The sequence below is a fragment of the Myxocyprinus asiaticus genome, chromosome 32 (assembly GCF_019703515.2).
Source record: "Myxocyprinus asiaticus isolate MX2 ecotype Aquarium Trade chromosome 32, UBuf_Myxa_2, whole genome shotgun sequence".
NCBI classification, from domain to species: domain Eukaryota; kingdom Metazoa; phylum Chordata; class Actinopteri; order Cypriniformes; family Catostomidae; genus Myxocyprinus; species Myxocyprinus asiaticus.
This window is the reverse complement of record NC_059375.1, coordinates 44,149,608-44,164,607: the sequence shown is the minus strand read 5'-3', so window position 1 is coordinate 44,164,607 and position 15,000 is coordinate 44,149,608. Positions and strand designations below refer to the sequence as shown.

The window sequence follows — 15,000 nt, the reverse complement described above, 5'->3', positions numbered from 1 at the left end:
GCAGTTTGTTGTCGCTGTTGAATAGCGGAAGAGAAACACTGAGGCTCTCGGGAGCGTGCATAAACGTCACATCCTTTGGATTTTCCCGGCAAAGCGACCCGCTCCCTTCGCATGAAAATCAGTCTACAGGCTTTAATAGGCAACCTAGGAAGTCCGGGAAGGGCTCATTTTTAAAGTTGCGTTACAAGCCGTTCACACATTGGCAAAAAAAGGCGAATATTACATGAAAAATGTTACATACTGCACCTTTAAGTGAAGTTTTAAAAGCACGTTTGATTTAAATTCAAGTAGTAAAAACTGTTAAATTCATTCCTGTGAATCGGTTGAAACTGTCCATTTCAATGAGTTGATTCTCTTAGAAATGTTCATGGATTGTTCTGGCAGGAATTTTTTATACGTTTAAATGTTTTAGTGAAAATATACAGTATGTAGGTAAATATAGCTGTTTGTTACTATGTATTGCTATATTCATCCAAATCACTAAAAAGATTACAAATCATCTTTCTTTTTGTTTATTTAGTGAAAAACAGTGTGGAAACATGGCTTAGTTATTTAAAATAGATTTTACTGTATTTTACCTGCATTAAACATTTGAAATTGACTGAAATGATGTTCCTCTTATAAAGAGAATCACCTTAGGTCATATCAGAGCAAAGACTTGCATATTAAATCATATTTTGAATACCTTCAAAAGGCTGAAAAATATAGAGAAATACATTTTTATCAGCTATATCGGCGAGCACCAGTGTCACAAATTCACTATTTTATGAAGGTACACTACTTGCACAATGGAACTGATTTTCAGAGGCAAAATAAATAAATAAATATAAACAAACAACATGCCATACATATACACTATATTGCCAAAAGTATTCTTTCACCCATCCAAATAATTGAATTCAGGTGTTCCAATCACTTCCATGGCCACAGGTGTATAAAATGAAGCACCTGGGCATGCAGACTGCTTCTACAAACATTTGTGAAAGAATGGGCCGCTCTCAGGAGCTCAGTGAATTCCAGCGTGGCACTGTGATAGGATGCCACCTGTGCAACAAGTCCAGTCGTGAAATTTCCTCGCTACTAAATATTCCACAGTCAACTGTCAGTGGTATTATAAAAAAGTGGAAGTGATTGGGAATGACAGCAACTCAGCCACGAAGTGGTAGGCCACGTAAAATGACAGAGCGGGGTCAGCGGATGCTGAGGTGCATAGTGCGCAGAGGTCACCAACTTTCTGCAGAGTCAATTGCTACAGACCTCCAAAGTTCATGTGGCCTTCAGATTAGCTCAAGAACAGTGCGTAGAGAGCTTCATGGAATGGGTTTCCATGGCCGAGCAGCTGCATCCAAGCCATACATCACCAAGTGCAATGCAAAGCGTCGGATGCAGTGGTGTAAAGCACGCTGCCACTGGACTCTAGAGCAGTGGAGACACGTTCTCTGGAGTGACGAATCACGCTTCTCCATCTGGCAATCTGATGGACGAGTCTGGGTTTGGCGGTTGCCAGGAGAACGGTACTTGTCTGACTGCATTGTGCCAACTGTGAAGTTTGGTGGAGGGGGATTATGGTGTGGGGTTGTTTTTCAGGAGCTGGGCTTGGCCCCTTAGTTCCAGTGAAAGGAACTCTGAATGCTTCAGCATACCAAGAGATTTTGGACAATTCCATGCTCCCAACTTTGTGGGAACAGTTTGGGGATGGCTCCTTCCTGTTCCAACATGACTGCGCACCAGTGCACAAAGCAAGGTCCATAAAGACATGGATGAGCGAGTTTGGTGTGGAAGAACTTGACTGGCCTGCACAGAGTCCTGACCTCAACCCGATAGAGCACCTTTGGGATGAATTAGAGCGAAGACTGCGAGCCAGACCTTCTCGTCCAACATCAGTGTCTGACCTCACAAATGTGCTTCTGGAAGAATGGTCAAAAATTCCCATAAACACACTCCTAAACCTTGTGGAAAGCCTTCCCAGAAGAGTTGAAGCTGTTATAGCTGCAAAGGGTGGGCCGACGTCATATTAAACCCTATGGATTAAGAATGGGATGTCACTTAAGTTCATATGCGTCTACAGGCAGGTGAGCGAATACTTTTGGCAATATAGTGTATGTCAAACACTTTAAATGCCATATCATGATGTAGCTCAAGACTGGTTGCCTACTGAAGCTAAGCAGGGTTGAGTCTGGCCAGTACCTGGATGGGAGACCTCCTGGGAAAACTAAGTTTGCTGCTGGAAGAGGTGTTAGGGAGGCCAGTAGGGGGTGCTCACCCTGTGGACTATGTAGCTCCTAATGCACCAGTATAGTGATGGGGACACTATACTGTAAAAAGGCACCATCCTTCGGATGAGACATTAAACTGAGGTCCTGACTCTCTGTGGTCATTAAAAATCCCAGGACACTTCTCATAAAGAGTAGGGGTGTAACCCTGGTGTCCTGGCCAAATTCACCCCATTGGCCCTTCTCATGTCCTCCTAATAATCCCCATCCATAAACTGGCTCTATAACTCCACTCTCTCCTCTCCACCAATAGCTGGTGAGTGTACTATGGCTGCTGTCACATCATCCAGGAGGATGTTGCACACTGGTGGAGGTTGAGGAGCGTCCCCTGTTCACTGTGTACCGTGCTTTGGGTGTAGTGTCAGAAAAGCGCTATATAAATGTAACATTCATTCATTTGATATGCCAACAACAGACAACATTAGAGCCCCTTAGAGGACAGGGCGAGAATGTTTTCTGAAATAGTTTTGCATGCCCTCGCAATACTATAACCATGGTTTTACTACAGTAACCATATTTTAACCATGATATTCGTAGTGAAATCATAATTTTATGGTGATTATGGTTTTACTACACAAATACCATAATTTAACCATGGGTACTGTAGTAAAACCACGGCTTTACAATAGTAGTAACCATGACAGTTACATGTTTTTTTTTTTTCATGGTTCTACTATAGTAATATTGTAGTAACTATGAAAAGTAACCATGGTTTTGCTCGTCTATGTGAACACCTTCGGTTATAATTGGCTCACTTCTGTGCATGCTTAACGAGAAACAGTGATTGCTCAAACCGCTGTGGGTTTGCTGTTGAGTACATTATAGTTTCAACAAATACTCTTGATTTCTCTTGGTATGATCCATCAACATCTCAACATCTCACAGCACTCTCAGTTTCGGTTCTTGCTCAGTTTTTCACCAACACATTCACTTGAAGTTCATAGATGTCATCTCTGATTTATTTAGATGAAGTTGTTCTTGTCCTTCACAAAGTTCAGTCATGTGTTATCAAGACATGGTTTCATTTAAAAACAGGATGCTCATGTGGACTGTGTCCCTGAAGATGTTCTGCAGCTGTCTCTCTCTCTCTCTCTCTCTCTCTCTCTCTCTTGAGTTTCTCTATAAGTCTCTGCAAGACATCAGACCTCCTCAAACTTGCACAACTTCCACTTTAACAAGCCCACACACTGGCTGTCCCCAAAACCTAGTTACAAAAACCTGACGTTGTTGCTTTAGTGGTAATGAGACATCATTGCCTAAATGATTTGTGCTCCATAAAAAGGGTTTAAAACACGCCCGGTTGCCCACACACGCACTGTATGGGTGCTCTTCTTCATCTTCGGGCACTTTCATGACCCTGGGGTTGATTTGTATCAAAACAAACATGATTTCAACATTTTTCTTTTTGTCACATTAAAACTGAATCTTTTATGTAGAGATTTGATGGTTTGTTCACAAGTTAGTGTACTTGTTAACCAAGTGGACAAAAGTGACAGTGAAGATCATGCTTAAGATGAAATATGAGACAAAACGAAGAAATATCACTTGTGAGCATCGGCGTCGCCAGGTCATTTTCGCCAGGAATGTTTTGACTGTAGCCCCGAATGTAATTTTAAATGTAGGCTACGCGATAATGCTGCTACAACCTTTATGAGGACTCTCCATAGACATAATGATTTTTATACTGTACAAACTATAGATTCTATCCCCTAACCCTAACCCTAAACCTAACCCTCACACACACACACACACACACACACACACACACATTCACACCCACACGCGCTCACACACACACACACTCATGTTGCAGCTATCATTATGAGGACTCTCCATAGACATAATGATTTTTATACTGTATAAACTATAGATTCTATCCCCTAACCCTAACCCTACCCCTAAACCTAACCCTCACAAAAACCTTTTTGCATTTTTACATTTTCAATAAAACATTGTTTAATATGTTATTTCCCTTGTGAGGACCACCCAAAAGATCCTCACAACCAGAAATGTCCTCACAGAACAGGTTGATTCTCAATGCTTGGTCCTCACAAGTATAGCAAAACCTGTACACACACACACACACACACACACACACACACACACACACACACACACACACACAAACACACACACACATACACACACACATACACACAACACACACACACACACATACACACACACAAACACACACACACACACACTATGTTTTTATATCATTGTGGGGACTCTCCATAGACTTTTTTGGATTTTATACAGATCTAACAATAATTTCTATCCCCTAACCCTAACCCTACCCCTAAACCTAACCCTCACAGAAACCTTTTTGCATTTTTACATTTTCAAAAAAACATCGTTTAGTATGTTTAATAAGCCATTTCCCTTGTGGGGACCGCTGGCTGGCCCTCACAATGTAGTATAAACATGTACACACAAACACACACCTACACACACAAACACACACACACACACACACACACACGAATACACAAACACACACACAAACACACACACACACACACACACACACACAAACACAAACAAGCACACACACACACACACTCTCTCTCTCTCTCTCTCTCTCTCTCTCTCGCACACACACACACACACACACACACACACACACACACAGCCTTCTGTGTATCATCTTTCCATGTACACTCTTTAAGGAATATTTCAAGATCTGCTCATCATATTATGTTGTGTTTGGGCTCGTTTGAATCGGGATCATCTGCTGTAAGTTACGATATGTCATTGTTTATGTTATTTGCATGTTTCAGGAAGTAATAAGGAACAACGTGACAAAAAGACACTCTTGTTTATTATATTTATGTGTGTCTGTGGGAATTTCATGCACTAAAACTCACTGCAGTTTGACCTCTGAGTGAAACACATTTGCTCGTTGTATTTTACTAAATGAGACCTTTCTAACGATATACAACACATGACCATCTCATCTACTTTATGTTTTTACCAACTCTGAATATAATTGTTGTGATAACAAATTTGCAAATGATGAGAACGAAACAGTTCTTATTTGTCAGCAAATTAAAAAGCATTATTTAAGAATTGTTAAGATCAGCTATATGCATTATATAGTCCAGATTCTAACCTTTAAAATGACCTATTTTGTTTAGATCAAGCAAGTGGTTATTAATTTATTATGTAATTATTATATATTGTTTTTGTTTTCCACAGGGAGTGCCGCCAACCGGCATGAGCTCAGTTCAATGAATCCTTCTATCAATAAAAATATATATTTAAAAGAAAATATTCAAAAAAGGAGTACAAAACCTGTCATAATTACTAAACAAGAAATTGTTAAAAAAGATCTTATGCAATATCTTGTGATAATATATGCAATATGAGAGATTTATTAACAATCTTAGTGGGCCGGTCATTTTTGACCGGGAACACAAAATGTGTTAGCACAAAATGAACACAACACAACATTTACATTTATGCATTTGGCAGACGCTTTTATCCAAAGCAACTTACAGTGCCCTTATTACAGGGACAATCCCCCTGGAGCAACCTGGAGTTAAGTGCCTTGCTCAAGGACACAATGGGGGTGGCTGTGGGGATTGAACCAGCAACCTTCTGATTACCAGTTCAGTGCTTTAGCCCACTACACCACCACTACTCCATACCAGCTCTTTGTGTCATTTGTGTTTCTTCTGTGTTTCAGGCTCTGATATTGTTCAGTGGATGCAGAAACATCTCAACATTGAAGATCAAGGTACAGTTTTACACTGGTGTTCTAAACTGATCTTCTCTCTCTGGGGTTTTATCTGAATACTTCTCTCTAGAGAAACACACTATCTAGGGTGCTTCTAGGGTCAGTGGATATTTGGGTCGTTAGCTCAGACGTCGGTGGATGTCAATGCGGCGGATGTTAACAGACTTTCTCTGATGCCTGTTGTACATACAGACAGAGAGAAAAATATGATTGAACAAGAATTTGATGGGTGAAACAGACATACGGAATTGTCGTGCCACCAGAAACTCATTAAACCCATTAGTCAAGAGAGAGCGAGAGCTGCAAATCGTTCAGACCCTTTTCTGTTTGTCGTTATTCAATTACAGCGCTGGATGCTGCGGGTGACAGCAGTAAATGAACGGATTTGGTTGGAAATCAAACGCTGGCATTTACGTCTATGCAAATGATCCTCACGTCCACTGAACTTCATTGATTTGCACTTGATTTGTTTTTATCCTCATGTGACCTTCATGAAATTAGACACTGATTCGATTGGACTATTTTTGTTCTGAACGGACGCTTTCTTAGCAAACTCACAATGAAGAGCACAAATCACATTAATGGAGATTAACAGAACAGCAAGCTAAGAATACACTATAATACATGTGAAAGGAATAGTTCATCCAAAAATGATAATTCTCTCATCGTTTACTCACAGTTATGCCATCTCAAAGTTGTATGACTTTCTTTCTTCTGCAGAACACAAATTATGATATTTTGATGAAGAAATGAAGTGGGGTTTTTTCATGCAATGCAAGTCAGTGGGGACCAAAAAGGATATAAAGGCAGCATAAAGGTAATCCATTCGACTCAATTAGTTACGATTAGTTTTGAGTGAGAAACAGATCAAATTTGAAGTCCTTATTCACTATAAATCTTGACATCTGCTGTCTCCTAGGGGCTTTCATGATGTGAAGCTCGATTACACTTCCTCATGCTTGACGCATGCACAAATCACACATAGTAGAGCTGGGCGGAAGTGAAGATTTTTAGTGAATAAGGACTGAATTTTGCTTCAGAAGACATGGATTAAACCACTGGAGTCATATGGATTACCTCTATGCTGCCATTGTCTTTTTTGGTCCCCACTGACTTAAATCTGAACTTTTGATCACATTTTAGGATTGAATGCACTTAACTGCATAGAGAGCTATAGGATGCTCCCTTGCTAGTGGTCCCTATTTAGTGAATGACTTAACCTCCAGTGTGCTGTCTGTCTGCACTGGTCTCAGAACAGTTTGAAATGCACCTTATTTTCATCATAACTCCAAATAAAGACTCTGAAAGCAACATTTTACAGCTTTTTGGATGCATCTATTTATTCTCAATGTGATTATTTTTCAACTTTTGATGGAATAATGACCCAGTGTCCACGTATGTGGACATCGTGTTTATCAGCGCGCTGACACACGAAAAATGAACGGATTTTTAAAGCGGCATATCAAACGAAACTAGAGACTCTACTCTTTACAACCAAACAGGTTTCAATGAAAAAACCTAAAGAGATTTCATACCAGAGGCACTTTTGTTGGCACTGCGTCCACAGAAGTGCTTCATGGAAATCAATGTCATGCTGTTGTGTCACATGACTCGGTGCGGCAGAAGTTTAACCCTTAAATGACAGTCTAGAGTCTTGTGAACCGTATTCAGTCAGTTTAAATTAGTTTAATTATGCGGTGAGTATAGCAGAGCCAAAATACAACATCCACACATGTGGACGTGGCGTTGCACAAGGTTAAGCAAAAACTGGTCGGCACATGCACGTTTTTGCCCATGATTTTGCGTTGCATGTAAACACCTTGACCAGTGTTCTTACTGGCTTATCCAATGTGAACATTTTACATTTTGACGTCAAAAGCAAAGAACAATCCGATAATTTTAAGTCTCATGCCATCTGATTTTTGATCATTATAAGCATATTGCTTGTTGTGCATGTCAACACACTAATTTATTAACTTGTCTAGCTCTCTCCACTTAGATTCACATTCGTCTGTAATTAATCTGATGTAAGGAGATATGTGTGTGTGTGTGTGTGTGTGTGTACAATAGAATCACAGTCTGTCTCTAGTGAGTCTCTCTCTCTCTCTCTCTCTCTCTCTCTCTCTCTCTCTCTCGACCCAAGGCTTCACTTTGTCTTTCTGTCCCTTTTTTCAAAGTCTCTCTCCTCCTGCCCCAGTCTCTGACCTTGTGGAAAATAGATTTGGGCTCGGTCTGGACTGTTGGCAGACAGTCAGGGGAACAGTTAAATTGCTCTCGAGGGTTCTTCAGTTCTGTAGGAGAGCACTGAACTGCACTAAACATTTACAGAAGACACTCCAGTAGATAGAACTGTTTAAGACACCGACTGATTCCAGCGAGTTTTAGATTTCCTTCATGGTTTAAGTGAGCTCGAGTCGCCCTGTTAGTATTTGTTTGTGTTTGGAGGAGAGATATGTGCAGTCATGTTGCTAATGAGAGCAGCTCTGTAGTGGAGAGGACAGAAATACATCGAGACATGATGTTTGTGTGGCCATCTTACATGTGCTGCATGAGTTTATGATATCAATACATTACAGCCAACGCAGACTTCTTTTATTTTGATTGATCTCATGTTGAACGTGCTTCCAAGTGTGTGTAATTCTGAGATGAGATGTTCTTCCCAGCAAACACAGAACGTTGTCTCAACGTTGCCAACCTTCTACCGACGTTGCGACAACGTGGCCAAAAGATTGGCAATTACATTGTGTGATGAAGGTTGTCACCATGCTGTCACAACGTTGCTGTTTTACCATCGTTCCGACTCACTAGTTAAAGTCGTGCTTATGTTGTGTTGACTACCACTGTACAACATACCGTACACGTCACTGTCCTGAAGCGCGAATTTCCATTTAAATTTCAACCGAGAGTTGGGCTGTCTGAAGCAGGTCTGCTGTGATTCAACAAGCATGTGTGAGTATTGCTTTTCATTTCTGCATCAGTGAAATAAAATAAGTAAATATTGAAACAAAACCTATCATTTGGGACATTTCCAAGAGTTAAAAGGAGTAAAATGTATCAATGTAACGTTTGAAGTGTAAATGTTTCAAATATACTGATACCCAGCAATTAAATTTTGGCATTATGTTTTATGTGAATTTCTGCGATTTTATGTGTCACTGTTATAAATATTGGTGGATCTTAAAGAGCACCTATTATGGTTTTTAAACATGCCTAATTTGGTTTTAAAGGTCTCATACAATAGATTTACATGCATCCAAGGTCAAAAAACTCTTTAATTTGCTCATAATTTAAATTGCAGCATTACCTTTTTTTCCCAGTGTCAAAAATGACTCGTTCAATGATCCGTTCTAAAGGATTCATTCTAAACTCCTCCTTTCAGAGAGCATACTCTGCTCTGATTGGTCAGATGTCCCAGTCTGTTGTGATTGGTCTACCGCTTAGTGTAGTGTTTGAGGGCGGGTCAAAGCTGTTCACGAGCAGCCAGTGATGACCAGAGGCGTGTTTTTTGTTACCAAATTACATAGGTTAGTACAGGAAGTAAGTCTGGAATTACTAACGACTCGTTTCAGGTGTTCAGAATCGGTTCTTTCTTTTGGTAGTCAATAACTCCATTTGTCGTGCACTTTGATTTTTGAAACTTTGCAGACTTTTTTACATTCACAAACAGCTATATAACACACTACATGAAAGGTGATATTTGAAAAACCATAATAGGTGCTCTTTAAAGTGGATATTCAGCCTTTTCTGTGTCTTGTCAGTGGGATGTCGCAATGAGCCGCTTATGTGGAAACGCGATATTTAGCCAACATCACGAGTTTTTGTTGTAGCAAGAAGTTTTATGTGTTTAAATTAATCTTCTGTCAAATAATGTGTGAAAAGGTGGAACAGAAACATAATAACTAGCCTAAATCGTTAGAAAGCTGGGACTTTCCTTAATACTTTAGTGTTTATAACTCAAAATGTGTTTTATGGTCAAAGTGACTCAAAATGACGGAGCAGGCCTCATATCTTAAACATCAAACAATGATGCTAAAATTGTACATTTGCTGGGTCTCAGGAGGTCATGGTAAAATCTTTGCTAGTGCTGGAATAAAGCAAATAATCAGTGTTATTGTTTGTCTTTTTTTTTTATAACAGCCCAACATTCTCAGGGTGAGGTAAGCTGGTTAAATTATTTCAAGTCTTTTCTTAAAAACTAATAATAAAAGCTAATTTGGGGGCGTGGGCAGCTCAGTGACTAAAGACGCTGACTACCACATCTGGAGTCACGAGTTTGAATCCAGGGTGTGCTGAGTGACTCCAGCCAGGTCTCCTAAGCAACCAAATTGGCCCGGTTGCTAGGGAGGGTAGAGTCACATGGGGTAACCTCCTCGTGGTCGTGATTAGTGGTTCTCGCTCTCAATGGGGCGTGTGGTAAGTTGTGTGTGGATCGCGGAGAGTAGCATGAGCCTCCACATACTGTGAGTCTCCGCGGTGTCATGCACAACGAGTCACGTGATAAGATGCGCGGATTGACGGTCTCAGAAGCGGAGGCAACTGAGACTTGTCCTCCACCACCTGGATTGAGGCGAGTCACTACGCCACCACGAGGACCTACTAAGTAGTGGGAATTGGGCATTCCAAATTGGAGAGAGGAAATAAAATTAAATCCCGCTGGATTTTGTGGCAAGTGTAAGTAATAATGTAGAAATGCAAACACAAAATTCACAATGTATGAATAATGGTCGCTGGCCAGTTATAGATAATATTATATTTTTGGACTACAGAGCAGTTATACACGCGGACAGCACACCTTCAGTCATGCCACAACATTTGAAAGGTAATGCTTTCCTTTTTTATTTTCTTTATTTCTTCATTGGAATGCAGACATGGCAAATGTATCTTAAAATGTCATAGACTGAAAGCCATCTAACAGATGAATGGGAAATACTCAATTCTGATTGGTCAGTTTTGGCATCTGATGAGAAATATTTCTGAATAGTGACTGCACATCTGGGCTCAGACAGATATTTGACCAGTCAACGGGGTATTGTGGATAACCTTAAACACCAAGACATTGATCATAACTTGGGTGTTTCAGGAGACTGCACAGTCTTTCTCTACTCAAATAAAATTATATCTACTCAAATCAATGTGTCACGTCTGTTACATGTAACCATTTAATAATATCTGGCTGACTGTACTGTATCACTCCAAGATCCCGATGTGAAGCAGAGGAGTCCTGATCACCCTGAGTTTATTTTGCAATAATGATTGACTGACTGTATTTTATCCCTTAAGTGATGGAGAGACAATCATAAAAAAAAATTTCTTTTGTAGCACCAAGAATGCAAGTGTGGAGTCAGAAACATAGTTCAAGTGCTGATCAACGCCAAAGTAGTGTTACATTATTTTAAAATATGAACTTGCTTGTCTTACATTTGTCACAGTCACCGTGTTTCCTAGGACTCTTATTTTGAAGTGGTTTTCGTCCTCTGTCTTCTGTTTCCCTTGGACTACGTTTCCCAGAATGCACTGCACTCATCACTGCCATCTGTTCCTCATCACAGCCACCTGTTCTCCATTCCCTCATCAGCACCTTGTGTATATATATACCTTCTTGTTCAGTTCCGTTAGTCGTTACATTGTTTATGTTAATGCCAACGACTGTCTTGCTTGTAACCTAAGTGATTGTCTTCTGTGTATCCTCGCCTTCTTGTTATTGTTAAAGGATTGCTTGCACTTGGATCCTGCTCTCTTGCCTCATCTATACAACACGTGACAACATTGTATTAAAAGGAGGTCATTTGCTTTTCATTTCTCTGTTAGATGTCAGGTCAAATTGCTATTGTGAAATTCTCATGTGGAGCCTATGTATAAAATGTAGCAATATTTATTGTTCCATCCATCCATCCATCCATCCATCCATCCATCCATCCATCCATCCATCCATCCATCCATCCATCCATCCATCCATCCATCCATCCATCCATCCATCCATCCATCCATCCATCCATCCATCCATCCATCCATCCATCCATCCATCCATCCATCCATCCATCCATCCATCCATCCATCCATCCATCCATCCATCCATCCATCCATCCATCCATCCATCCATCCATCCATCCCGGAAGCATGCCAGGTATTGGAAGACAAAATTGTAAGTAATGTCAAAGTGTTCCCTTAAATATTTAAATTCGTTTTTATGCATTAATGATGTCATTGCTGAAAGGTCAAGTGGTGCTTTAAATAACAGTAAGTAATTGAGTTTTTTGTATAAGCATGTCAATCTTAACAGACGTCCTTGCAATCTGACATGAACAGATTTTCAGCTTTATGTCCTCAATAAAACCTCCTGGCATGTAGATATAATCGAACGAAATATTCACTAAATGTATCAGTGAACAAATCTGAGCAGATCTTTTTAATGAACACATTCAAAAGACTTGAGTCACTGGGATGAACCAAAATCCCCAGCACACGCTTTCTGCAGAGCTCTCAAATGCCGTTTTGGAACGTCATGAGCACAAACATGCAGTGAAGCTTCATGGACTGTTAATGCCATTTTAAACTGATCAGCTATACATTAATCCGTGTGTGTGTTCTTGTATTGTTTAATGTACTGTACAGCTGGTATAGACATAACACTAAGTTTGACATTTTTAATTTTACACTGACCAGCTATTGCACATGTACAGGATGCTTTATTGGACCTCTTCTCATCAGAAATTAAAGTAGTCAGAGACGTGGCCAGCACATACTTCTGCACTTCTGCACTCTCCTGTCCCATCAAAGGCCTAAAATAAAAAGATGTTTCAATGTCTCAAGTTTTAGGTGCACCTCTGGTAACGTCAGCACTATACTAATGTTATGCATTTCTTTTTCAGCTGTCCAGTCATCAGTCAGTAAGGAGAGGGAGACAATAACTGAAGTATTTGTTATTTATTTTATATTTTAGTTCAGTTATAATTCATAAAGGAATATTCTTGGTTCAATACAATTTAAGATTAATCAACAGCATTTGTAACAATGTTCATTGTCACAATATTTTCTTTAAATGTAAAAATCAAGGTTACAATGGAAGTGAATGGGGAATTTATAAGCTTCACATTTCTGCCTTTTAATTTTATAAAAGCACTTGCATTATTTCTTCTATTAAAGGTTGTGTATTTGAGCTGTAAAGTTTAAATCGCCAGTTTTCTGGTCGTTTTAGGGTTTACCGCGTTACATCATCATTGCAACACACTTTCCACAGATGCGGTTAGTAAGTGATTTTTATCACAGTAAAATCATGTTAACACACATTGTTCACGTCTTGTGTCTATACTTTTGACTTCCATTGTAAGTGTCTCACTGGAACACAGATTTAAAGAAAAGGAGGGATGAGTTTAATTTCTGTGGTTTCAACATTGTGCTCAAATGCTGTCGATTGAACTCTGAATATTCCTTTTTAATTTTACCTAATAAATGTTACATGTAATGCAATTACAGTATCATTGTAATATGTATTAATAAAGTTGGTGACCTATGACCCTGTGTTGGGGTGTTTTTTTTTTTTTTTTCCAAGTTGACAGACACGTTTATTTATTGTTAAACATAACTTCTAAAAAAAAAAAAAACTGTTAAATATTAAAAATGTTATTACATTTATTTTGAGGCTTTGTGTAATTATTGAAAAATATTACCCATAATATATACAACAACATGAAGAAATAATGGGTAATCGAGTTGTTGCGATGGCATCAGTAATAAGTGTTGCTGGAACGTCGTCTTGCGGTCGCTGAATGTTGCGCAACTGCGTTGCTACAGCCTTCTCGTGTCGAACAACGTTGCAATGGTAAAAATGGAGCATGGCAGCGACGTCGCTAAAACTGTGTTTGCTGGATTTGTGTTTTTCAAGGATTGTTCTGAGTCGGTCCAAATGCATTATTTTAATGAATGTTTGAGATTGTTGAAGGGTTTGTTCACCCAAATATTTAAATTCTGCAATCAACTCCAGTAATCAAAGGACAACAAGCAGTCTCATCTGAAATGACTCGAGTGGCCTGATGTGTGTGTGTGTGTGTGTGTTGAAGAATATGCACAAGTCCTCCTCACACACGCTTCAGGCCTTTAATCTCTCAGAGTGACTGATCAAAGAGCAACTCCATGAAATATAGAGTGTGTGTATGTGTGTGTGTGTTTGCTGTTGGGTAGAATTAGGGTCTAAATGCAACTTTTTGCCATATGGCGAGTGAAATTAGAAAAATTAACAAAAAAATATGGATAATTTTTTTATTATTTTTACTAAATTAGAATAAAATTCCTTGACATTGTTCACATATGGTATCTGAAAACACACACACACACACACACAAAAAAAAAAATTGGACCATTTTCTTTTTTTTTTTATTTCACTTTGTTACACTTGTGTTCTCGGTCAAAAATGACCGACCATTGGAAATGAATGGATTAGACTACAAAATACAGAAATATTAAGTGTTCAGGAGCTTCACAATCATTTAGATGAGCACGTATGTGCATGTGTGTTTGCACACACAAAGTCCACAGACATGTGCGCACACAAACACACACACACAAACACACAGTGTGTGTTGAGCACCCTTTTGTGTATTATCTTTCCATGTACACTCTTTAAGGAATATTTCAAGATCTGCTCATCATATTATGTTGTGTTTGGGCTCGTTTGAATCGGGATCGTCTGCTGTAAGTTACAATATGTCATTGTTTATGTTATATGCATGTTTCAGGAAGTAATAAGGAACAACGTGACAAAAAGACACTCTTGTTTATTATATTTATGTGTGTCTGTGGGAATTTCATGCACTAAAACTCACTGCAGTTTGACCTCTGAGTGAAACTCATTTGCTCGTTGCATTTTACTAATTGAGACCTTGGAAAGTTTCTAAGCTTTAAAATGAACTATTTTGTTTAGATCTAGCAAGTGGTTATTAATTTATAATTTTTTTCCGCAGGAAGGTGCCTCTACTAGCCAGGTTTAAG

At 39.3% G+C, this 15,000-nt stretch overlaps 1 protein-coding gene across 2 annotated transcripts in view; it reads left to right on the top strand.

Moving 5' to 3' along the window:
* rgs7b (regulator of G protein signaling 7b) overlaps positions 1–15,000 on the top strand; it is a 95,488-nt gene that overhangs the window by 52,333 nt on the left and 28,155 nt on the right. For both annotated transcript variants that reach the window (XM_051667908.1, XM_051667907.1), the window contains exon 4: positions 5,965–6,015. In XM_051667908.1, coding sequence (XP_051523868.1) covers positions 5,965–6,015 — 51 coding nt within the window. The remainder of the gene's footprint in view (positions 1–5,964; positions 6,016–15,000) is intronic.